The sequence below is a fragment of the Neodiprion fabricii genome, chromosome 5 (genome assembly GCF_021155785.1).
Source record: "Neodiprion fabricii isolate iyNeoFabr1 chromosome 5, iyNeoFabr1.1, whole genome shotgun sequence".
Lineage (NCBI taxonomy): Eukaryota > Metazoa > Arthropoda > Insecta > Hymenoptera > Diprionidae > Neodiprion > Neodiprion fabricii.
Window position 1 is genome coordinate 26,136,628 of NC_060243.1, and position 25,553 is coordinate 26,162,180.

Sequence of the window (25,553 nt, forward strand, 5' to 3'; positions counted from 1 at the left end):
TTGAAGTTTATGGAAAACTTCGGACCGATTATTGCAACTGTCCAGAAAAGGATTAATTCGTAGACTTCGATCGAACAGAAAAATGATACTTAAAATTAAAACGATGATTGCCTCGTTATTTATGAGAAATTAAAAAAAAAAAAAAAAATAATCAACATAAAAAAAAAAATTGCTTCCCAAACGAAACTTGGATATTTCGAAGCAAATTGACGACTCGTTTGGATCGCATCGCATCGCACGTAATAAATCCTTGATTCTTATGCGCAGGCTATTCAAAGTCACTTCGGAAGATGATCTCACAGGTAGGGTCAACGGCCTCGTTTCTGTTAGAATCACTGACGTACTTCATACCTGTATAGTCATGTTCATTATACGTTTACCCATCCTTTCAGTTCCGAAATTGCGTCTTAAGCGAGCGGTCGAGTTTACGTTAGATTTAAAAATTTCCTTAGTACAGTTTTTCGGCAACGAGTTCAGTGATTGTATTCCACTTGACGTTTAATAATTTGTTTTTATTTCTCTGAATAGTTTCGATTCGTCAAGTTTAAAGTTCGTTTCTTAAGAAATTTGAACGTACAGTTTGCCGTAGCTGATAATTCGGTGCTTTAATTTATAACAAGCGAAATCATATTTCCATTAATTAGATGTTGAAATCTGTGCAGAGTGCAACGATTAGTAAAAAAAACTGTGTACAAATTGTTGCCACACGTTGTGGAAAATTGTACAGATTGGTTGAATAAAGTCAGATTAATTTTCAATAGACTTTCGGATATTGGAAAAAATAAAATAATCGAAGGCGCAACGTTAAATTTTCAAATTTATCATTCCATTCTATCGAGTGACTCGCCGGTCTGAGGATACATCGAGTGTCCAAATCGATCGAATTCGTGGAAACTCCCGGAATTTCAGATAACGAGAAACGTTACGAGTCACGTGGAATACACGAGAATTATTTCTGCGCGCGTTTCGAGCCGACGACGCGTCGCGTCGCGACGCTTGTAAGAGTAGAATAATCGGCTCATTTCGTGGACGGCTTTCCGCGCGTCGACATCGCTGCGTGGAAACTTCGTCGGCGATTCCTTAACTACATCACGGTGACGTGTGTGCCGTCAATAAGTTGCATCGCGGCGATGAAAAACTAAAAATTGTTCAATCAAGTTCACCTCGGATTTATAAATAAATTTATACGAACATTCAAGCCCTGCAGCTAATTTATTTTTGCATCAAAATCGAGGATCCAGGTACGCTGTGTTTCTGTTTGTTAAACGTATTGCTTTAATTTCACACCTTTTTTACAACGTATATTGTTTATACATTAATTTATACGTGTGCATTCATACGCGCGTGAATTCGTATTAAATGCATATTTGCGCGGCGTGTTTCTAATATTCCGCGAGCAGCTGACGCAACGGCGAATACGGTTGGGCGATTATTTAATCGCACGTGTTTACCGTTCTCTGACTCAGGAACAGAAGATCCTTTTTTTTTGGTTATAATTTCGCGTAAGGCATGTTTTTTAGTATTTTTTACAGGTTTGTCGAACCTCTCGATTGATTTTTTTTTCCTAAGAGGATGCTATTGTCAGTCCTTATCGACCGAGTAAAATATCACTTATTTCGACTATTACCCAAGCTTACGCGTCGTTAACGCAAAAAAGATAATGACAATGAAATAGTTATTCTGCATGCATTTTCTAATAAGAATTGTATAAAAACAGAAAACAAAAAAACACGAAGCTCGAAAACATTTTTCATTGCGTCAATGTTACACGTAGGTACGTAAACATTATTAATTAATAACGGATTTTTACGAATTTCTGCATGGATATATTTATTATTTTCTATTTAAATAGAATTTACGCACAACGTACGCAAAAAGGAAAGAAAACATTCGGTAAAAGAAACGAACGGTATAATTTTTCAGCTGTCGGGGGTTTGGTGATAAATTATAATATTATAAATAATCAATTTAATTGCAAATTCCCAGGCATGTGTGATAACAAAATTTAGCGGAAGACAAAAAATTCTATGCGATTGTTATCAAACAAATTATTAACTTTATAAATAAATTATCCACAACGTATTTTTCATTACCAAAGAAAAGACTGAGTTTAAAATTTTCCTTTATCAAAACACAAGTTGTTTTCCACCAGTTCTTTGTATAATAATTTCCCATCTTTCTTGTATGTTGAAACAGGTTGCAAACGCAATCAGCAATGGAAGATCCGGCAACGCATCCGGATGAACGTTTAACAATAAGCGATCATGACATGTGCCCGAGCTTACGAGCTGCCTTAAATTATTCACCGGTATATTTCGATTCCAGTGACGGGGATGACGACCCTCTCGGTATGTCGTAGAAAGATTTGCCTTACTTTTTGCAACGCGTTTTTCGAACAGCGTAGGTAAGATAAAAAATTAGAAAATGATCGTTCCATCATGGAACTGGTGAAAAGCGTTGACTTCCGACTAATTGGAGATTTCGCATCCACGTGGCCAAAGATAATATCAAATCTTCCTTATGTGAATGATAAAATATGAGATACGCTGCTGTTTATCATTTCATTCCAAATCAATGGATTCAGCAAATTTATAACACTCGTATGATCTCAGAGATTGCATCACTGCTATTTATCAAATTCTTCAATCCATTTTTCACGTGCGAATACATAATAGGGTGTTTTGTTTGGAAGCCGGATTTTTTTTTTTTTTTTTACTCTAGTTTTTCGATTAGATCAAAAACTTGCTGCAAACAGCAAGAAAAAAAACCTCACAAAAGGATATGTCTTAAATTCAATTTGAAAAGCTCACTTTCTGAACTCGGAGTCTTTCCATTGAAAAACAAACAAATGTCGTCATCAAACCGTGTTCAATTCATTATTGCATTTCTTCTTGAAATGACAAATTTTTAGTGAAAATTTTATTGAAATATTATCAGATTTTTCAATACCATCTGATTTTTCACGCAGCCCTTCCGGAAACGACTTTCGTAATTAACGATGACTGGACAATTTCGTCGCAGGAATTACCGTCCCTCAGACATATTCCGGAAGAAGATCCTGACGCAACCGACGCGGATGACGTCGACGCCGAAAATACCGAGGACGAAGTCGACTCCTTCGTAAACCGTGGCGAAATCCTTTCGCGAATAGAAACCAACTGCGATGAGGACGTAAGAAGCTTTTTCTCTTAAAATAAAAAAAAAAAAAAAAAAGACACGATTACAAGAACGAATCGAAAGTCACATCGATAACCAGTGAGACTATATTATTTTTTTCAATTTGAAAACTTATGCACACAATAATTAGCATATGTGTGTGAAATAAGTTGCACTACCGGAAGTTGCGATAGTACTTCGTTAATGATTGTCATATTATACACACTTCGAAAACAATTATAATCATAATGTCATTATTTTTATCTTTGCTATTGCGCGTGGAATTATTTAGAATTCAAGTTTCAGCAGAAATCTGCAGTTATTCGCATTATATTGTTATAATAAATAAATTGCATTATTTTGGTATCAAATTGTGTGTGTAGGTATTCGAAAAGTCAATATTCCAATATATTTTATTGATCCTTATAACTAATCGTGTGATAATTTGAAGATATTACAGAAATTTACTAAGAAAATAAAAAACCAACATTTCTTTTAAGCTATAATTATTATCAATTCGTCATCCGTAGGTGTGGTAATAAAATGTGACTATACGAAAACCGGAAGAATAATCAATTATCAAAATTCATTGCGTAAAAATTTTCGAAAAAGACACGAATAAAAATTCTTTTCAAACGTGGAATAATTCCAAGGTACCGATTATAAATGATCGAGAAACTAACGACGAAGTGAACGGGCAAAATGAGAATGAATAGAAGGAAATAAAACGATAAAAAAAAAAAAAAGAACTAGGTACATGTACCACAATGTTGAGTTATCGTCATTCGGCGCGTCGTCGTTATTAAACGCTGATAAGCTCGGGTGTTCCAAATCTCCTTGAACCTTGTTCCGTAACGGCGGTGTGCCGATGAGACCGGTCTTCTCGTCGTGTTTACTCGAGATAAGAAAAATCATGTGCGATGCGTTATCGCTTTTCAGCAAGGAGGCTTAAAACCATGAGCGATAAATACATACAATAAATGCGTTACGTGTAACAGAGTTGAGACGAAGGTAGAAAACGGAAACAAAAAATCGACCCAGTTAATATCTGGATCCACAATCTTGTTTCCTTATAAATTTTATCTATTTATTTTATTCGCTTTCAGGAGCAAGTCGTCCCCTCCAGTCCTAACGAAATTCTGGACATTGGCGAGGAGTCAAATTCTTCGGGTTCGAGTCTAGACGGTGAAAACGTCGAAATAATCAACGATGAAATAAACGAGGTTGAAGAGGAGCAGGAGATTCCGGAACCGGAAGTGAAGAAGAAATCAGACGTCGATGAGAAGCGCGGGAATCGCAGCAGCAGTCCTCAACCTCCGTGAATATCGGCGATACCGGAAACCGGAACAAGTCGAAGTTCTTTCAGACTGTCACGATTTGTATTGTACATTTAACGCGGGTCATCGATCGATGATCGGAATTAGAAAATCATCGTCGTAACTCAATTGTCGGGTGTTAGTTGAACTTTGCATGAATCGTCAATGTGTTTTCTTGTTTATAGAAGGTTACCGATGACGATCATACGTGTATCGAGACTTGCTGCTCGCGTAAAAACGTAGACACGTTATTGTTCATTTTCTGAATCACTGTTTCATATAAAACGCACGAAACGTGGTCGGCGTTATTATGGATATGCTGGATATTGTGTAAATAGAACGATGCAATCGTGACGTAGATAATTTGTGGATGTGGTTGTTGTCTCATTGTCACAAGAGATTTCAACGATTATCTCTGATGAATCATGTATGAATATGTCTTTTTTCCGAATCCTCGATAAATACTTTGAATCGTGAATATTACACTGAAATTTAAGTCAATTACATCACGCGCACAGATTATGTTCATGATCAATGAATTCAGCAGCAATCTCTCTGCATATCGGTTAGAAAATTTCCGATCGTTTAACCTTTTTTCGTTATATACATATTTAAATGAAGTCGGTGTGAATTTTCATAATATGTGGATTAAAAAACGATTTTACTTTCGCTGAGAAACTTTTCAAAGCGAATTTCAAACGAATTATAGCTCTCTCAATACTATGTGTAATTTTATTTCCATTACTGGTATGAATCTGTATTTTCAATCAAAAGAGTCAACCGGACTATATTTTATATTTTTTATTCTCAACTTCAGGGTTAATACAGATCGCGACGTATTGATAGTTGAATTTTTAATCAACGTTTGATTATTTTTTCTGTATTCTTGTGAAACTACACGAGAAATTGTTTCTCAGACTTGTTCTTTCGCCGTTCGAGAATTTTTAGATCATGCCTTCCAAACATTTCAATATTCGATGTATGTAAATAGTACGATTCTAGAAACAAAAATGTAGTATAATTTTGATTCGTTATATGAAATAAAATTTCATTATGGTGTTACATATATCTGGGACGGCTGAAACTAGGGTTACGTGTATAAGATTTTTTTTTCCTATATGAAACTGACTGCTATTGAACAACCATAATATATCTTTGAAAGTACGACGTTTTATCTATATTGTGTGAAAATTTGGTTGAAATATTTCAAACCGTAAAAAAGTTACAGTCGTTTTTCTGGGACGTGTAATTGGTTCGGTACTTATGATGAAAAAAAAAAAAAAAAACTATGCCAGGTATCGAAAAAACGGATCGACAAGTATTAGATTATTGTGTGAAACGTAACTCTTGCAAAACTAGATCTCGATCGGTCAAGTAGACGCGGAGATATTTCTGGTACCGATTTGGAAAACATTGTTTCGAGAAAAACGCGTGGTAAAATTATTGAGTAGAGTTTACACTGCCAATGAAATAACTGGTTTATTTAAAACTAACACGAGATTTTCGATTCCTGGGCAATATGACTCGGATCTTCCTGAGATGTCGATATTTTTCCTTCTTTTGATGCCTTTATCGCTGCTCACCTGGTCGGTTACAAAACGCTATAACTTCGTCATTACTGCGAATTTCATTATGAAATTTTTAAGGTAGAAACTCAAAGGATAGTACTTTCGAATGAGCACCTTTTTAAGAAATCGATTTTTTTTATGTTACTCATCCAAGTAAATTTAACCCCTTAATGCGTGTAAAGTCGTTGATTGTAGTGTTATTTTTAATTTCTTTGTATTTCATGTTGTTATGTTTCAAGTTCGTGTCTCCCAGGAGCTTGAATCGCAGTTCATCGATGTAGCTTGACAGGACAATAAATTATTAGAAAGCAAAACATGTTTGAATGCGTAAATAATAATAAACAATATAAAGAAACGCGCTTCAATCTATAGTAGAAAGAAAACATTGAGAAGGAAATAAACGTATAGTTGGCGCATTAATATCTTTTCATTTAAATAATAGCGATTAATTATAATATTTTGATTTAACTTGAGGATTTCATTCAATACTATCGAGATTCATCTCACACTCGAATAAATTATATACTTCGGGCGTGTGACATAAAAAATGGGCGTTTAACTTTCGAGTAAATTATATCCGAGATGAAAAGAAAAAATAAATGAATAAATAATAATGTCAGTTTGTACATAAAATTTATTCATAAATTTTTTCCAACGAATCACTCCGCGCGGTATCCGTGAAGCAGTTCGATCATCTGTAAAAATTTCACCTCCAGTTTCTTTTCAAGCCTTAAACGTAGCCGTGGAAATGAATACGAAATTCGGTTTTCGGGTTAAACTGTACTAATTAGCATATCGGATATTCATACTTCATATTTATGCTATATTTATTACGATGTGATTTTTTAACCATGTTTTCTAATTGGTTTTTTATAGAAATGAAAAAACAGAGGTATTAACGAAGGCCTACGATTTCTGAAAATCATTTTCACTTCATCGATCATCAGGAATTGAATATGATCGATTACAAATGCTTTGGCAAAATTACTAAAGTTTTGAATTTCGTCTCTTGTTTGATTTCAATTTTTTGCGTCACGTGCAATTCTTCGGAAGACCGAGAATAGAAAATAATTTATTGCGTGGCAACGATATATTGTTCGAGAGAAAAAAAATGATGTTGTTATTCATACATAATTTCAAAAAGTCCGAATCTCATAATGAATGCGTTTCACTTGGCTTTCATCTTCAATATAAGTCATGATCACTGAATATATGAAATTCGAGGAATTTTAATCTGTAAGACTTTCAATGAATATTTCAAAGATTTTCATCTACTTGAAAGTTTCTAAACTTCGGAATACTTCGGAGTTTCAATGAACGTGTCTTCGATTTAATTTGAAAATCTTTTCAAACCAATACGTTCACCCGATTTCAATATTTTTCGATTTGAATCATCAATTCAAGATGGCGGCCGAAGCGACTCCATAACCCGTAAAAATTTGGGATTTAGACTACCAACGATTAGACAGAGAAAATAGTTGTATCGAAAAATTGCAATTTCCGGTGTTTTTTCTCTTTCTTATTTATACATAGCATTTGGGTTAGTAATACAATATTGGATATGAATTGCTAGCAACAGAATTAGTCTTTCGTTTTTTACAGTTTACTGCGCATGCGCTACGATCTAAGAGCAGTTCTTTGCCAGGTTGACCAACTGTCACAAATTTACACGACAGTTTACCGCGATATATGTAACCTGAAAAATTTTTGAGGTTACGTTACCGACGGTTGGTCACCCTGGCAAGGAACTGCTCTTAAATTCTAGCGCATGCGCAGTAAAGAGACCAATTCTGTCGTTAGTAATTCTCACGGTGAAAATGAAAAGTTGTTGTCCTCATATCGGAAATTGGACACCGTATTGCGAATTCTCTGTCAGCTGTATTCCTCGCCTGGCAATAAACCGAGACGACATTACGAGCTACGAGGATTCTTGTTACACTTGCAAGTTGGACAACGTGTCATTCGAGATGTAATAGAATGGCATGCGCGCGGAAAGTTGCAGCTGTCGACACGTTCGAGTAAATTGAGGCCTGAAATAAACAGCTCGGTCTGCATTTTTACAAAGCGTCGTTGGATTCGGAATGCGAAATAACTGTTTGTATTTGGAAACATGTGTTTCTGCTTGTTTCCGACCCTTCGCATACTCGGTCTCGTTTTTTTTTTTGCACACGTTATTTTATTGTCCGCCCTGCACGGAATCGCGAATATTTGCAACACCTGCACAAATGTAATTTAACCCCTCCGCATTCTTCGCTCTTTAACGACGATGTGGATCGACGAAAATAATTTATAATAACAATCGGGAATATCGGTGGAACTCTTCGTGCATAAATTCTTGCGTATATTATATTTCGACTGTCATTACAAGTGTTAATGCGTCGGTCAATAAACCAACAATGAGTCATCGCGGTTTATATTTCGCAAAATTACGTATAGCAATTCAAAGAGTTTCCAAAGTTACGTGACTGACTTAAAAAAATATTTAACAGCGAGGCTTGTTTTTTTTTTCTTTTATATAAATTTACACTCTCGCCGATCGATACGTTACTTGGTTATTTCTACCCCGGGTATTTAATTAATGCATACATGCATAATCTCCGTGTTTTACACATTCCAATTTTTCTATCTTCGCCTCTTGTGTTTCAGATAATTTAATTTGCATGATACGAGGATATCGACTTTGCCGCTTTTTGTATATAAATGATTGTTCAGTAAAACACATTTAAAAATATTTACATTAGGTTTTTTAAGTTTTCTAAACTACTGGTACTATACATACAAGAAATCGATCACAGAGCTACGGAATTCTATTGAAAGACAGTAAAAAATATACAATCTTCGTACCCGGAAGGTGATAAATTATTACGAAATTGCTTTGCTTGAAAAAACGATCGTTCGCCGCGTTTAATAAAATTTATTATCTGCTAATTCATTCTAGCGATAATTCACCTCCGGGTATTGTATGTAGGATTAAAAAGATTCTTAAAATTGTCTAAGCGAGTTATTTATACACACGGTATTCGAGGTTTTATTCAAATTTTATTACAACTACGTGTAGTTTGTCTTCTTCTTTTTTCCCCCAGGCATGTTTAATTTAACGGCGATCTTTTCGACCCTTGCGTGCTTTTACTTTTAACAGCAGTGAGCAGATCGCGTGTTCAGAACCAAATCGAGCTCTCCTTACACGCTCACCGATATAATAAACATTCCACACACTGAGAGATAATTCATTCAAATTATCCAATAAAATGGGTGAATTTCGAGGATTTTTTTCGATACTGTACTTCAAATAAAGGAAGAACAATTTGACCGTTTTTTCCACTTTTCATTTGAAACATCTAAGTCAAAATTAGTTTGAAATATTCTACATTATGCAACATATACATATAAAAAGTGGAATATTTTCTTACAAATAAATTTCCCTGTTCACTCAAAGCTCAAATACAAATCTCGTGCTGCTTGGATCTTAGACTATTCCACAAAGGGTCAAGAATCGTGGTTAATGGATAAGATTGAGATTCCTACCGCGCAAATTAAAAGACTGGATGTACCGTGTGCAAAAGTTTTTGAAACGGGCGTGGCCTTAATTGGATGTCGGTAAACCGCAAGACGTGATTCACGATCTTTTATAAAGTGCAAACTGCAGTGTGAAAGTTGTTCTGAAAGTTCGTGTAAATATAATCAAAACAGATCTGCACTTTCAATTAATCCCCCGCAGGGTTATAGAATTCTACTCACCGACGTTCTTGTCTCTCATAGAGACAGCAGGAACCATTAAGTTCTGATAATTTTGATCAAAAAACTATCCCCTTGGTGTGTAAAACATTAAAAACCCGTCAATTTCGATCATGTACGAAGTATTAGTTTATTATATTATGCGACAATAAATTGATTTTACTTGAGTTGTTTTTTCGGTCAACTTAGGAGCCCAAGAAAAATTCAATTTCGAGCGATTTATTGAATTTGTATTAACACTAAAAATTGTTCGTTAAAAAAGGTAGCAGTATTCATATCTCGTATAAATTGGTGCTCATGACCCGAGCCATTCGTATCTCTTGAAAAACTACTCGACTTTTTTCTTTTTTTATCGTTTTTCTTCAAGCCTAATTAAACTTGATCTACCTGCAGTGCAGTTGCGCAATAGTTGTTCAGGTTTTTATTAAAAAAACCTCTTCTTTCGATATCAATTGTTTAAACTGGATATTTCAGCTGATATATCGTCAAGAAAAACAGGTCAAAAAAAAATTAACGCAACAATGTCTTATTTTGTTTCACGCGTATCATTTTTTCGACAGTTGTAACATAAAGCGCAAAATACAAAGTCATTGAAACAATACGGTGACACAATTCTCGCATAAACAGTGAGGCTGAAATATTGCAAAGTATAAGAAATCCGAATATAATTTGGGTTTAATATCTGAAAAATTGGCACAATTATCGATTGTGATCTCTGATTTTTTTTTTCACATCTAAAAGCGAAATTACAGCTGACATTCAAGAGCGATAAAAGCGGATTCCTCAACTTCAGTCTGACGATGATAAAAAAGAATAGGGCAAAGCAGACGATAAGATAGATTTAAAAAAATGGATGATTGTTTCCTGGGTTTTGACCAGCGACTGACCTCGATCTCTCGCGTGATTTTGATCGCCGCCTTTCGAATTCGAAGCAACTCCTTGAGACAGCTGTAACGGAAAACCGGAAGTCCCGAGAAAGTGCTGCACGCTCTCTTGTTTCATACTTGGATCGGCATGTGCAAAACTTGTGCAAGAGGACCGTTCGATTGTTTCAGCGAAGAAAGGATCCGATCGAGGCAAATTTATCTCCGCATAAAAATCAAATGAAAAACTTTCCCAACGACGCCCGGAAGGCTTCCATTATCTTGTTCTCTCCCTAAACCGCGTCCGCAACTTAAATGTCAGATTGGCGATACTTTTAAGAGCAGAAGTCGGTTCGTGTAAAACTAAACTTCATTTTCTACCTAGAACAATATTTTTCGATTGTGGTAAAAACGAAAATAGTCAATAAATTTCTCTCAGTGTGGAGACTACTTTCTACAAAGTCACTGAAACGGTTTTTTCGTTTTCTCAAGTCAATTTAATCTTGACTTTAAAATTGAATATTTCACCATGCTTAAATGGTAAAAAAAAAAAACATTTTCACCAAATTTTTCAGAAATAGTATTTTGAATAAAACTAATTCACCGGATTTTTAAGCAATTTAAAAAACAGTTTGAAACGTAGCATCGATATTTGAGTTTTCGTTTATTGTTCCAATAATTTATGCTCTTATATTTTTTACCACATCTTTGTAATTTGCACTAATACAATAATTATTGATACACTTAATGTACGAGATAGTTTTGTGAAAAAATTGTTGAAAACTATCGATTTTCAACTAACTAACCTCCTTAATTGTTGGAAATGCTGATTCATTGTTGATTTGATAATCCTGTCTAATTCGATTCACTTTCTACCCAATTTTTCAGATCTCACGTGACGATCCTATATTCAAGTAACAAAAACTCAAAGCACAGAATTATTATCGGCCCATAAAATCTCCAATAAAACGAAGAGAGAAGGATTGTAAAAAATTGAACCATCGCCGGCCATAAAAGTCGGATTCTTTCGGACGCCCTCTTCTCTCTGCTTCGGCCGCGCCAAACTTTCTCCGAACTTTGAATGACCTCTGGGAGAGTTTCGATGACCGCAAACTGTAGCGTTCAATCTGTTCAAAGGCGGACATAAAAATACGTATATGGGACGAAGCTAATGGCGCGTTGTACATCTATAATTTAAATGTACGTGAACACCGCGAGCATCCCAAATGCCTGTAAAAACTTCCGACGACACGTCCTTGGCTTTCTAATCACCCTTCACCATCCATTTTTATCAAGCTCTTTTCCCACAGACTTCTAGGTTATAGTTTGATCCGTGACAGGGCTAAAGATGGGCACATTACCTCTGTTCCGTTCCAATGTATTTCTCTCCTTGTTGTTATATTTACCTTTTGTTTTTGTTTGTTTTACCTGCTTTGTTTCATAATATCCTGCTCATTATTTTCCATTCTTTGTCATACATTCAGTTTGAAAAAACTACCGAAGTCAGTTCTGAACTTTTGCCCAGTGTAGGGCGGGAGTAGATATAAAAGGCCGGTTATGGACACAGATTCCTATTACCGACACTTATCGACGTTTCAGTTGAGACTCGAACCCTTTTTTGCTATTACGTCACTCCTGGTTCGAATCGATCGGAATTAAGTTAATTGTACTATATTTATTTGATTTGAGAATTGTAACAAGTTACACAACAGTGTAGTCAAAGAAATCCTATTATACATATAAGTTTCAATGCTCTGTCTCAATGTTGAGGGGTGCCAGCATGGTTTTTTTTTTTTTAATTTCGAATAGACTTTTTTCTAGGCTATATTTTTTCTGGACGCCATATTGATTTTTCCATCATGAAGAATTGAAAATATTCGAGTAAAAAGTGTCTTGAATCCCAGATTTATTTGTATATCGTTTGATTTTTTTTTATTTCTTTTTCATTCGTTGTAAAATTCAAAAATATCAGGTCTGGAATAAAATGAAATCTCATTTTATAAGGAAAAACATACATATATATATATATATAAATATACGTATGTGAATTTTAATTTTTTCATCTGCTGGCACCCTTTAATAGTGAGACAGAGCATTAAAACCTTGATGATTTTCTTTTTTCAAGATTCACTTAATATTTTTGAACTTGGAGCATGAACATTTTCTTAACGACCACCCTATTATATATCCGAAGCATCGATCTCGATCCTCTGTCAGAGAAAAAGAGACCCCCGTATTTACGTTGCCTAAAAAGACGATTCAAGTATACCAGAATAAAGACTGTACCGAAACGAAACAACGAACGTTTGCAAAACCGTCATTAGCATTATTTCATGTACATTATTAATCGTATTGCTCGTCGCAAAATGTGTAATGTTACTTGTAACGTGTGTATTAAATGGGTTGAGAATTCTGTTACGTCGTCTACACAGAGAAATGAATCAGTCGTCAGCAAAAAGTGATCAACACTTATGTCGCTTGAGTTGTCCGAGTAAGGAATGGAAAAATTCTGAAGTCAGTACTATTTCTGATTATTAGTTTTGACTCTTTTTCCTTCCTCTTTTCCTCTTTGGTTGCAATTCGCATTTTCAATGCTCGATGATGTTGACACAACTAAGAATTGAACAAGAAAAAAAAAGGAGAAAAACTATTTTTTCATCGCTGCATAATATGTTTATTGCTTGACAATTTTTTTTCACAACAATAGCACTAACAGTTTTTTTTTTAAGACTCCTCTTCAACTGATCTTTTTCTTACGCATGTTAGTGATAAACAATTGTGGATTCTAGAACTGGAATCGATTCTTCAACGATATTTTAACATAAACCGAACAACGATGGATTTGGAAAATAATTTCGAGAAGTCGAGTCATTTAGGGTAATGGCTGATAAAACTTACCGTACCTCTAATTTCACATAAAAACGACGAATTTTTAACTAGTAATCAATTGCTCGGCATAATTTCTTCGTTATTTTTAATAAAATAGTACCAAGAAACACGTTACCTACGTAAATTCAATATTATCATTTATCGGCCCGATGAAACATTGAAATAATAAGACTGTTTCGTTTTTGGAATCGTTGTTTATTCAACTGAAAACGTCTGGAAATTGAAGATTTTGAGGAAAAACATTGTTACCTTTCACCGTTTGCCTTCGATATTTTTTTTTTTTTTTTCTTACCTCGCAGTTAAACAAGCAGAAAACACATATTTCAACGAACATAAAGACAGTAAAACAATTATTTATACTATCTCTGTGTACGGCCTATTAAAATGCTTAACTATGGTTGTTTTTTTTTTTTTTTTTTTAACGGAATAAACTCCACGGAGAAAACAATTGTCTTCATTTCATTACAGTTTCGAGTCTGCTTGTATTGCGGGAGTTGGCCAAAACAAATTTGCGTACACATTCTAGACGGTAAATAGTCAATATTTTTCACCCTCGTGTTCGATGTGAGAAAACAATATATTATCCCGTTATATATATTCGATAACAGGTTTCATTGCTTATTCCAAATTTGCATTTACATAGACTAAATTAGTTGTTGTCAAAAGAAAATAGACAAAAAAAAAAAAAAAGGAAAAAAAAAACAGCTCACGTCCTTAGAAGAAATAGACGACAATTGAATTGGAAATATGCCGATTTGATAAAGTAAGTTGTGCTGTGTTTTAAGGAAAGCAGAGACAAAATAAAAAAAAAAAAAAAAATATAGGATCCGCTAAATTTCACAATATTTAGGAAAATATAAACTGACAATTTATTTTATTCGTTCGTCTGTAATTATCATTTTTTTTCCCCCCCTGTGTTGTGAAATATGATAAATTACGAATCAATGTGCGACCTTTAATTGTTGTACATAGGTGTGCAAATTTTAATCGCGCAAAGAATAATCGAGGTGAATTGACTTGGATATGTTTAGAAATTTGAACACGTGTCGTTATTCCATCCTAAGTCTAAGAATTTGTAAAAAAAATTCTTCAATTTCGAAAGTAAAAATTTAATCGCGACTGAGATAAGCTTGCGAAATTTAGCAAATAGCAATAAGCCTGATTCCTGTCTTTATTCTGTCTATGTTTTCACAGTCGGTACGTTACATATTGATCCTCATAATTTTCTGCGATCGGTATTTGCTCGACCTTCATCCGCGGAATATGCGTTCCGCGAGTTAACAAACAAATGTAAAGAAAAACGAAAACAAGTTGACGGGAAAAAAAAAAGAAAAAAACAAAAAACAAAATCGAGCAAAAGTGACGGTGAATAAAAAAAGAAAAACAGAGATGCAACGACTTGCAGAAGGTATATTTGCAACTGTTCGATCGAGTCAATATTGATTATAGGTATGTATTTGCGCAATCGGCTTCAGCGATGTGCGGAAATTGGCGCAAAATGAAAAAAAAAAATTAATAAATAAATAAATAAATAAAAATAATAGAAAAAATAACGACCGGGGGGAAAATTACACGACTGACAATGATGCGCGATATATTCTCGCATATACAGTAATTGTAATGCGGATCATTCGATTCGAGAATGTGGAACTTCGAATGAAAAGTCGCGGTCGTGTGAAAAGCTGTTACTGTAAACACAAATATAAACCGTTGTTATTGCTAAAGTAAGGCGACAACATTTGAGGTGTTTGAACGCATGCGCGGATCGGTGCGAATATCAAGTATTAAGATACAGAGTATTTATCAGTTTTCATAAGAACGATCTGTACAGTGATGGTTTTTGTGCAGATGCTCAGATCCAGTTTATGATTAATTAATTAACGTTACAAGCGGGAATGAATACAAATTACAGTGAAACAGTTCTTTAAATCGTATTTCTAATTGCTCGAAGTGTGTGGAAAAGAGCCGGCGATACGCAGAGAGGATGAGAAAAGAATAATAATAATTAACGCTATGAATTAACGGGTAAGGTAAAAATTAGAAGCATCGTAATTATTGAACATCCATGCAATTTCACTGTTGCAAATCATATTTTTATAACCGTAACACTTGCGTAATGTGCTTGTGTAATCAGTCGGAAGATGTGAGAAAATATTTGCGCAACGATCAGTATTTTTAACCGTATTTTGTTACTTGTTGGGACGTGTGCAAAAGTCAGTCGATTCAATTCGCTTTTCATTATTATTGTCATCGGCATTATTATTGTCATTATTATTATTACTACAATTTGTGCTAGCTGCTAACGATCAATGCGGTTTTTGCTAACTATTTGTAATTCGATAAATTTGGCTGAGAGCATCGGTCAAAGTTACAAACTCGGTTTTTTAAACGGTACCAAACCGTACGGAATGTGAAAAAGCTGTTGCTCTGTTATTATTACAACGACGTTTCGCAAACAGCATCGAGACTTCTGCATCGAGTCGATTTGTTCAGTATGTTCGGGTCTTCGGAGTTCAGTTTCGGATTCCGTCAGTCGAACGTGGATCTTACGGCTCGACGATCCGGGTTCGTGAAAAACCTCCGTTCCGCCCAATTTTAAAATCGGAGGAATAATTCTTGGACGGAAATCTTGGTCTGCAATTTTTTTTTTTTTTCTTTTTACAATTCAGGTTGTAGTTTCGTCTAATTTTTTCAATTAATTTCTCTAGTTTGCGAATGTTGCGCAGCTATTCAACACGAGTTGAATGAAAAAGGGAATGGTTAAAGGGAAAAAAATGAAATCAATCATTCGTACTTTGGAATAAAATAAAATTAGACAGTTGAAATAATAAAAGTATTTTTTTTTTTATTTTTTGAACCACGAAGCAAATTCTCGGTGTGAATTTCGAGTGAAAGTTTATTATATACTTTTCACTGTAATGATATAAATAGACCTAAGAAAAAAAAACAAATAATAAAGAAACATCCATCGGATTCGATAGAAATAAACGTATTAGGTAAATCTTTGATAGTCATAATATTCAATTGAATTAATATCAGAGCAGATTGCATAAAAATTAGGGTAACAAGTCGTTAATTTTTAGTAATTTGAGACAGATTAAAAAAAAAAACCATAGGTCAGTGATGGTCGAATTATAAAAGAACTGTATAAAATTTGGAAAGATCGATCGAGAAAACGTGTTCAATAATTTCACTCTCTTTCGAAAATAAGGCTGGAACCGAACAAGCTGAAGTTTTGAGAAGTGCATCGAGACCTTACAAAAATATGATCATGAAGGATAACACGTGGAGGAAGCGAAGGCTGCCAATTCCCAAGAGGTAAGTCTGTTGCAACGGTTCCTTTACTTTTTCATTGAATCATTCAAATTTTTCTGTTCACAATTTTCCCATTCCTTGTCTACGCTTTTAGTTTATCCCCCTCCCTATTTTAAACATACATGGATGTTTCTCGACGTTGTTGTTTATCCAATTGTTCATCTTTGTTTTTTCACACAGTGTATTGCAATAAACTGAATATTCTATGCTCGAGACTACGTACTGAGAATTTCATTGAAAAATATCTAGCGCTGGAATGGGAAAAATGCAGAATTGACTCAGGTTCAGAAAAATTTTCCGGTTTGCATATAGAACGGAATATCTGTGCGTTTTTGACGAATGAAAAACATCACGAAATAGCCATTGAACTCGAAACGGTATCCAAATAGAATAGAGCAATACTGAGTACCTGAATAAAAACCAAGCGAATTTAGTGGTCGAAAGTTTTTTTAATTGTATCTACTTATTTTCAATCGCCAGCTAGACCGGTACGTGCTGAGTAGTTGTTCTATTTTTTCTGTACACCACGAGTGAAGCATTACAGCTGATATTGAAGGAAAAAAAAACGATTCAAGGACGCGCTTGATTGAAACAATGGTTTTTTTCTCTTTCAAACGGTTGTTATAAAAATCGCTATGCCGCGAACGTGAATCGTTTCTTTCCCTTCCGAAAATTGTAACTCACCTGGGAAGACAATCGTAACCGAATGCATCGTTTCTCTGCACAATTCCTCGTTATCCGATGGACCGAGATCGATGTTGGAACAAAGCTGGCAACTTTGTGAACGAGATTTGAAGGCAGAATTTTCGTCGCTCAGATGAGCCGCACGTCGCGATTCTAACGGTTGCCGGTTCTCCAAACGGCTTCGGGAATGACGAGGTGGACGACGTTGAAGTCACGGAAACTCGGAGATCCTCAAAGTTTGTCTTCTCGGGAATATTAAAACCGCTGTCTAAAAACAGCAATGAAAGTCTAAAAATGGATTTTCAAATACGGCTGAACGGCCGCTGATCCCGGGCCCTTAAAACCGACGAGACAGTCGCAAGTCGTTCTTGTCATCCGTCGATGAATGCGGAATTAAATCTGCAATCGCGTTTCAGAAACACTGACAAGGAGCCGTGATACCAGTCTTTGACAAATGCTAAAGGATATCGAAAGGATTCGAAATTCATTTTTCATTGGCGGAAAAGTTTTTCCAACGTTTCGCTTTCCTATTTCTCTTTGTTCTCTTGCTTTCAATGCATTCTACGCGTGGTTGCAGAGCCTGCTGATTGGACAAATGCAACACACTTGGAAATCGTGAACGAGTAGTTGAAGCATGTACAATGTGTACATCTTGTAGTTAACTTTGTCTCATCTTATAAACCATGTCGCATTGACTGAATTTTAAAAGAGTGGATCGATTTTCAAGGGATCGATTAGCTTTTAAACATTCGCATCAGGCGTCGACTGAATATAGTTAACAAATTCACTTTCATTTATTTTCGGCATCATTTCTGAATCAGAAAAAACGACGTGCTCCTATATTTTGGGCATTCGACCCATTTTCAAAGCCGTCGTGAGTTTGAACCTAGACCGGTGAAACCCTACGGTGGGTTGACTCCTTATAATCTCTTGGCCAATTGCTCGAAGGTACGGAGAAAAATGGAAGCCCAGGTCGTTGCACTAGGGACTTTCCCGGGACCTTATGTGGCTCACTTTCACGGATCGGTTTACGGAGTAATAATCTCCCGAAATTTGGAACGCGGACGTGATCCGGTTACCCTTGATGCAGCCAGCGGGAAGGTGAATACGAAAGGTACACTTGTCCGCAGTGATTCTGAGACGTCTACGTGATTTTACGGATAAAATGGTTAGGTTGGCAATGCAGAATTAGCTCGCAGCGCCACCGCGCGGCCGGGCGTGAAACGTGAAGTCCTCTACTCAAAAAGAATGACATTATACCCGGCCGGTAGGGGCTGACTATATAATTCACTCAGTTTCTTTCGAGTAATATATCACGTGTGTGATGGTAAAAAGGCGTATTTTTTTTCCTTTGTATTTATGCGAAGAGCGTAAGGTTATATTTAAAAAGGTTCAGATTGAAAAGGTGACTCAAGAAATGATAGAAGGTCATAAGTACTGTCAGTTATGCTCTTTCATCGCGAACTTTGTGAAAAATAATCACTTTTACTAATGGTGTAAGGTCGCAAAAAAATTTCGAACATCCTTCCCGAAATCGACGAATTTTTACAATTCAAGGGCTCTTGCGCCGTTTAAGAAAAAAACACGATAACGGAGGATACAATCTCATACCATTTATAAATGTGATAAATATAAATATATTTTGGTGCTGAAAGGGTGATTCCGACAAACATAAGGACTTTTACCTTTATTCATTTATTTTTGTTCAATTTTAATATTCGTTCGCGTTTCGAGTGCTCTTGCAGCGACTTCCGCGAAGAAAAAAAATTACACGCCCTTTTCTAAATCTAAAATCCCTGTTCTAAATCTCCGTCTGCTTCAGCAAACATTCTCTCACCCAATCAGAGATCCGCACCTCATCGTCTCACCATTCTCTAGAGTGTCAGTAATAAAATCTAATCCAAAAATACAAAATTCTACGGTCATAGGTTACGTTACGTTAGGAAAGCTTGAGCGTGTTTCGCGGTCGGCCGTCGGTGGCGCTGCGCGTTCATTCTGCACTGCCAGGATAACCGACTTGTCCGAAAACTTAGTTAGTCGTCCCAGAATCGTCGAGACAAGTGTACAAAAGCGGCATCTCGGCTATTTTCGAAGCCTCGCCTTTCGTCTCCGGCCTTCCGCTTCTATCGCTTCGTTTAAACAGCCGGTTGCGCTTTGTTTCTCACGGATTGGTTTCGGTTGACGAGTCGTGTTTGTGTCCGGACAAACGCGTCTCGCACAATCGCAGGATCCTGGTGTAAACATCGTTCCGCCGTTTCTTGAATTCCGTTCTATTAGCTTTACAGCTACGCGACGACACAGATTTTCAGACAAATCGCCAACCTTGTCTGCCAGCGTGTTCGCTTTTTGTCATCTTGCAGCCGTCCTCGGCTGAGAACAGAGTTCTTCATGTACGATACATTGAAGGTAAAAACGAAGATTGTTATAATTTGCAGGCAAATACGAGAATTGAATTGAGACTTCGTTCCGTTGAATGCAAGATCTCGCGTGCTTGCAGGGAGGGTAAATTATAACTATTATTAAAGATGATCAACGGTGTGAATTAACGTCGAGATGTGTAATTGTAACAATTTCCTGAAAACATTAACTCGCTTATAGTCATGGATAGAATCGTAGACCGTGAAATTGGCCTAGCCTTCACGGCGTTCCCATGTACACCCATGTTTATATTCGATGCTTTTCCTGACTCATGGTGAATATGGTCTGTACGGCTGTTGCGATTTACCAAAGTCGAAAATATTATACATACACTAACGGAAAATCGTTCGTAATTTCAGTGCTCGTGAAGAATGCATTTTCCCTGAGACCACGTTTTTCTCGTGGAAATTAAACTGCGGTCCGAGTCTTTTGCTCCTCGATTTCTTTTCCTATTTTCTTCACGCATCTGAGGGTGAATCGGGTTCAGGTATTTAAACAAACAACGCGTAATGATCTTGACGACGGGACAACGAGTCACGCGAATTTAACAAGACGGTTTTCGACTCTGGCGGAAACAGGTCACGTGTAAAAATTCATCTTTTAAAACAGCCGCATACACGCATATATTCTCTCTGCGTTTCGTAGTGTGGGCGTTGCTCCGCGTAATTAAAAAATAAATTACCTCGCAGTCGTTCTATTTGTATTTAAAGTGTAACGCGGTAGGAGCGAACGAATGCAGCGTGATGCCCCGGTTTTTCAACGCCCTCGGCACACATATTAAATTGTTGGAACCCGACGCAATATCAACGACATTGTATTATTTTCAATCCGCGATTGAAATATTTTCGTCTCATTTTTGTTTCGACAATTTCACGAGGATCAGCCTTCAATTCCCTGGCGATTCGTTGTTATATTTACGATTAGAACTGGTGATTAAATCGATGTGAATACGGGAAACGAAACGAAAGAGCGATAATCATTTTGAGAAGACTGTTGAAACTGATTCGATCCATTTAATTCTTAAACCACGTGAATCGGCGAGGCAAAAAATATTCTTCTCTAATCAATCGAACTCTCGAGCGCCAATCTTACGTGTTGCAATCTCGTCCGGAACTTCATAGAAACAAAATATGACCCTTCTCTAAAGTGAATCGATTGGAAAAGTGCTATGATATTGGATAAATAAAGTAATCTTATAGATAGCTATTACGATTAACGAAACACAAAATTTCATGTTCTTATTGCAGAACCAGCGAGCTCATCGCCCTGATCGCATTGTTGAGTACGCTGTTCCTGTTTTTTTACACGAGCGATCTTCATTCTCGATTGAGGGAGATGGAAGTCCGACGTCAGCCAGGAGACGAAGAAGGATTCTCCGCGAATCAATTATCCTCTGGTGAGCGTTTCGTTGCCTTATACTTTTTTCACAGTATTCTCGTTTTGTTCTTGGGTTGTGTAACGGAAATTGAAAAGAAAAATGAGGTTTTTTTTTTGAGTTCATGCATGTGAATACAAAGCTGCAAGACACAGAGAATAAAGCACCAAAAAAAAGGAGTTACTGCGGATAGTTTCGTAAGTTTGAGAAACAAATGGCAAGCAAACCGAATAGACGTATCAGAATTTACGGTGGTCCTCATAAATCTTTGCGTTTTAAAGAAAAACGTCGAAATGATGGATTGGACTTTATTCAAACGTTATACCGATCATTATGGAAAGCCAATCTAAAAAAGTCGATAAAATACAATGTAATCATTTCTGATAATTGATGTTCACATGTCGTCACATGCAAACTAATTTTACGTGTTAGTTTATGCATGGGCTACCAATTTTGTCACGATTCTTTCGAAGAAACGTTTGAAGTAACGAGTAAATATTGTCTACTCGTTTCCACTGAACAATTTCATTCTGAAGCAAATAGTGATGCTCTACGGTGTTCGAATAACCGGAAATATAGTGAAAAATTAAATTTTCGTGAGATAAGCGATGTGGGGATAACTTCATAAAATTGAAGTTTCCTCGGTGCCTAGAAAAGTCGGAAGAGAAATGAACATAATAAAATAAGACGTGAAGAATAATTGGTATCGTAGAAAACGAGACTTCGAAACGAGAATGAAAATAGCGGTACTGACAATGAGTGTAACCGTGAAGTTCCCGGTGTTTACTTCCATACACCGCTTACTCAGTCGAGAGATTGAAGGTCAGGCGTGGATCTCGGAGTTTGAGAACGAAGCATCGTGGTACCGAAAGACTGGGATCTGTATGAACGAACGAAATTGAAGCAGCCAAGCCGAGGAGAACGGCAAGGCGGAATAGCGGAATTCCACTCGAGGGTAAACCGAGTCGGGCGAATCCTGGAAATGATCCAGCAAAAGCCGTGCTGCCGAAGGTGCGACTAACGGTCCTAGAAATGTTCATTTGCATGCGATCGGGATCCTCGCTAATCAGTTGCGCCGCAACAATTTATCAGCATTCGCGGCGTTTCCCGATTCTACGTTTAACCCTACTTGTAACGCGTCTCTCACCCCGAGCTCGGTTGGACGCTGATGTCGTCTTTCACGTACACGGCGCATCGCTTCTCGACCGATCGACGTTCTTTCGTCGGTGTTCAATTTTGGCAATCCGTGCGAATTCACCGTCGGATGTTCGATAGAGGAGGAACTTTTTGTCAATGCTCTCGAAGTCGGAGTAACCGGATGTCGCTAGAAATCGTCGTACGATGGTTGATGCCGATACGAAAGACTGGAAGTTCCACCTTTCCTCGGTCACTCGTCGTTGATCACTCATCGATCAGTCGTACTCAACATCGTCGACCGTTTGTGGTTCGTCGTTTGTCGGTCATCATTCGTAAGTTACGTGCACTCGTCCCGTGTCAGCGACTGGTTTTAAACGACCGTTGTCATCGGTCGGAATGGCTCAGTGATCCAGTCCGATTGATCGCTTACTGATTGTTAATTGTCATTTACGGTGCGTCGTTAGTTCCTCATTCGCGAATTGTAAAAGGAACGTGACGTTCGACATACGCGAGTCAGAAAATGGACGAGACTCTCAAGCTTCGTCGTATTCACCGCTGACAAAATGGAAGCCTTAAAAAATGAATACGTCGAATTAATTCTGCTTGCATCCAAGTTGATTTCAGGCACGCGCCTTTCTCGACGAGAAACTCAGCCTCGCGCCGCGACCGATCGAAACGACGAAGATGTAGCCTGGAAGGCAATCCTCGTATTTCGGAACTGAGCAAGGCATTAATTTTTTAAAATTAAAGCGAACGATCGTTGGTGAAATGAACCGTTCCGCGCGATGCTCTCGCATCAGAGCCAATTGTCACTCGGCCAAACTGGACGCAACGATTATCGTGGCGTTGCTGGTTCCTCGCAATCAAGGCACGGCTACCGAAACGCCGATGTTCGCGGCGGACGTTTTCTCGAGCGAGGAAAAACGCGACGCTTCCGCGGCTTTGGTTCCCTTAGACTGCGAGCGTCGATGTCCGGTGTGTTCCACTTGCAACGGCGTCTCTGGGTCAGTCGGCGTCTGCCGCTAATTGCGGGAGTTGCTCCGCCTCGGGGAACCCGCGGAGGTTTCGCCCAATTCGATCGACTCGCCTGCCAATTTCATCGCCGTGATTCGGCATATCGCGCACCCTAAACTCAAACGTAGCTTCGGGCAAGACGGACGCCAGGTGACGATGCCTGCGATTCGACGCTTTCGATTCATCTCTCTGAAGTCTCAGAAAGCCAAACCGTCGCCCACAGCGTGAATGTTGCTTGTAAGAAGAGAGTGAAATCCTGAGCTGTCAGAATATATACTGCATGATACTTGATATCAATGATTCTATGCACTGATTCCCAGTATTCGTTAGTCAACTCGCAATGCTTTCGGCGATTTCACAGAACGTTCGATTATCAGTGCTTCGAATACTGTGAAAACGAGCGGAGGTGTGTATGACATTTTTTGACCACGTTGATTTACATCCAACGTAAAACTTGCGGCCTCTCTCTTTGTGCCAAAACTTCAGACGTATCATTTACTGCTAAAGATTGCACGTCGTGAATTAGTAAATGTAGAATTACTAGCTTTCTCAACTAAATTGATGCAGTACGCAATATTCATCGCGGATCGATCACTCTCTCGGTATTTTAATATTTGATTCCTTCCTAGAGAACCTCAAGAATGCCAGTTATTATATACCTCGTGACAGAAGAAAACCAGAGAGTCCGCTTAACAGTAATGCTTCACTGAGGATACAATTCTATTCGTTGATCCGAATCACGGGATTTATTAGCACGTGATAAATGATCCATGAAGTAGGTCGTCTCATTCAAATATGTTACATTAGACTGGAGTGCAATCCGCACTCACGTATAATCCCACGTGAAACATTCGATCTTGACGTTGACAGCAAAATATAGACAAGAATAATCGTCGAGGGATATTTTATGGCCACCCACATCTGTGAATTATGCGCAATCCTTTTTACACCGAGATGAAGTAACCAGAGTCTAACCATTAACTGTTGCTTACAATTACGTGGGACGAAAAGGTTGTCGGCTCGCCTTTCAGACCGTTATCTGTTTCTTTTCGTGTCAATTTCCGTTCTTGCCCCTCTTTTTCAAAGCGCTATTCAAGCCCATTTAGTTATTCTTTCAACGGACAAAGCAGGAGACGGCATATTAAAATATCTCGAACGGATCCGCCAGCTGGAACCTTTCACTCGCGGCGGAAGATTATCAGCAAAGAGAAGAAGAGAACCGAGAAGTGCTCGACTTTGAAACAGATTGCTTCTTTCGATCCTGCGCCTTGAGACATTCGGTTGTTTTCTGAATCATTTCCGCAATTTTTCTTTCACTCCTTGAAAAAATATGAAAAACGAGTCAACCCAAAACCTAAACTCAAATCATTCCGATCAAATTCCGATTGGTTTTGATCGGCAAGCCTTTCGTACAACCGTAAAAGTTTCTTTTAACGCTTCGAATTCAGAGTATAGAACCAAAACTTGGAACGCGTGAGAGATTAGTGTTAACAAAATTTAATCCAATTAGAATAATACCAGTACGTTCACCCTGACTCAAACCCATGATCCGACCTATCTCACGCATTTTTTCATCGAAATTCTTCCCGAATGCAAAACAGGCGTTCTTTACGACCCAGAACTTGCACCGCTTCCGATCTCGGAAGAGTTCTTGGAGGCCTTTTTCCTATTGTTCAGAGATCGTTTCACGTTTCTCGCTAACTAATTGTGAGAGTCAGCTGCAGGATCCTTAGGCTCATCCTTTATTATCGTGACCATAATGCATTTTTCTTTCTTCTCTTTATGTTTCATAATTTCACTACGCGAGTTATGCACTTCTAAATCTCATTCTCCGGCACAATGGGGTCCGAGGTTCGATGTCAGACTCAAATCGCAGAATGTTCCTAACTTCGGCAATTGTGATATTTTCGCAGACTCGATCAAATGGTCCGTCTTAATTTCAGTAATTGATTCCGAGGTGAACAGAATCGGAACAAACTTGCCGAACAATCGGTCCGACCTAACAAAACAGATCTTTCGAAAGATATTAAAAATTCCCTTGTTACTTTTGGAACAACATTATCTTCTCATTTATTCAACTGCT

At 37.4% G+C, this 25,553-nt stretch overlaps 2 protein-coding genes across 15 annotated transcripts in view; both read left to right on the plus strand.

Annotated features, from left to right (window-relative positions):
- The first annotated feature begins 334 nt into the window (after positions 1 to 334).
- On the plus strand, positions 335 to 6,629 carry LOC124183240. 3 transcript variants are annotated; one of them, XM_046571473.1, is made up of 4 exons: positions 335 to 471; positions 2,197 to 2,348; positions 2,969 to 3,171; positions 4,263 to 6,629. In XM_046571473.1, exons 1-4 carry the CDS (start codon positions 362 to 364, stop codon positions 4,476 to 4,478), a joined length of 681 nt encoding a protein of 226 aa, XP_046427429.1. In that variant the 5' UTR covers positions 335 to 361; the 3' UTR covers positions 4,479 to 6,629. The 3 variants fall into 3 exon arrangements, with proteins under 3 accessions (XP_046427429.1, XP_046427431.1, XP_046427430.1); XM_046571475.1 differs by lacking the exon at positions 335 to 471 and adding an exon at positions 682 to 1,241 and having other exon boundaries at positions 3,022 to 3,171; XM_046571474.1 differs by lacking the exon at positions 335 to 471 and adding an exon at positions 684 to 1,241.
- Positions 6,630 to 15,144: 8,515 nt separating this feature from the next.
- Positions 15,145 to 25,553, plus strand: part of LOC124183235 (heparan sulfate 2-O-sulfotransferase pipe) — a 53,514-nt gene continuing 43,105 nt past the window's right edge. For 2 of the 12 annotated variants that reach the window (XM_046571453.1, XM_046571455.1), the window contains exons 1-3: positions 15,154 to 15,552; positions 16,739 to 16,845; positions 21,192 to 21,340. In XM_046571453.1, coding sequence (XP_046427409.1) covers positions 16,793 to 16,845; positions 21,192 to 21,340 — 202 coding nt within the window. In that variant the 5' untranslated portion in view covers positions 15,154 to 15,552; positions 16,739 to 16,792. Of the gene's footprint in view, positions 15,553 to 16,009; positions 16,093 to 16,380; positions 16,524 to 16,610; positions 16,846 to 19,560; positions 19,933 to 21,191; positions 21,341 to 25,553 lie in introns of those variants that run through there. The other 10 variants (XM_046571454.1, XM_046571447.1, XM_046571448.1 and 7 more) reach the window with 10 other exon arrangements.

Excerpts from the sequence above, each read along its gene's own strand:
- LOC124183240 (XM_046571473.1), top strand. The coding sequence starts at position 362 with ATGTTCATTATACGTTTACCCATCCTTTCAGTTCCGAAATTGCGTCTT. Across the intron at positions 472-2,196 it reads GTACAGTTTTTCGGCAACGA|GTTGCAAACGCAATCAGCAA; the intron begins GTTCAGTGATTG and ends ATGTTGAAACAG. Across the intron at positions 3,172-4,262 it reads AAACCAACTGCGATGAGGAC|GAGCAAGTCGTCCCCTCCAG; the intron begins GTAAGAAGCTTT and ends ATTCGCTTTCAG.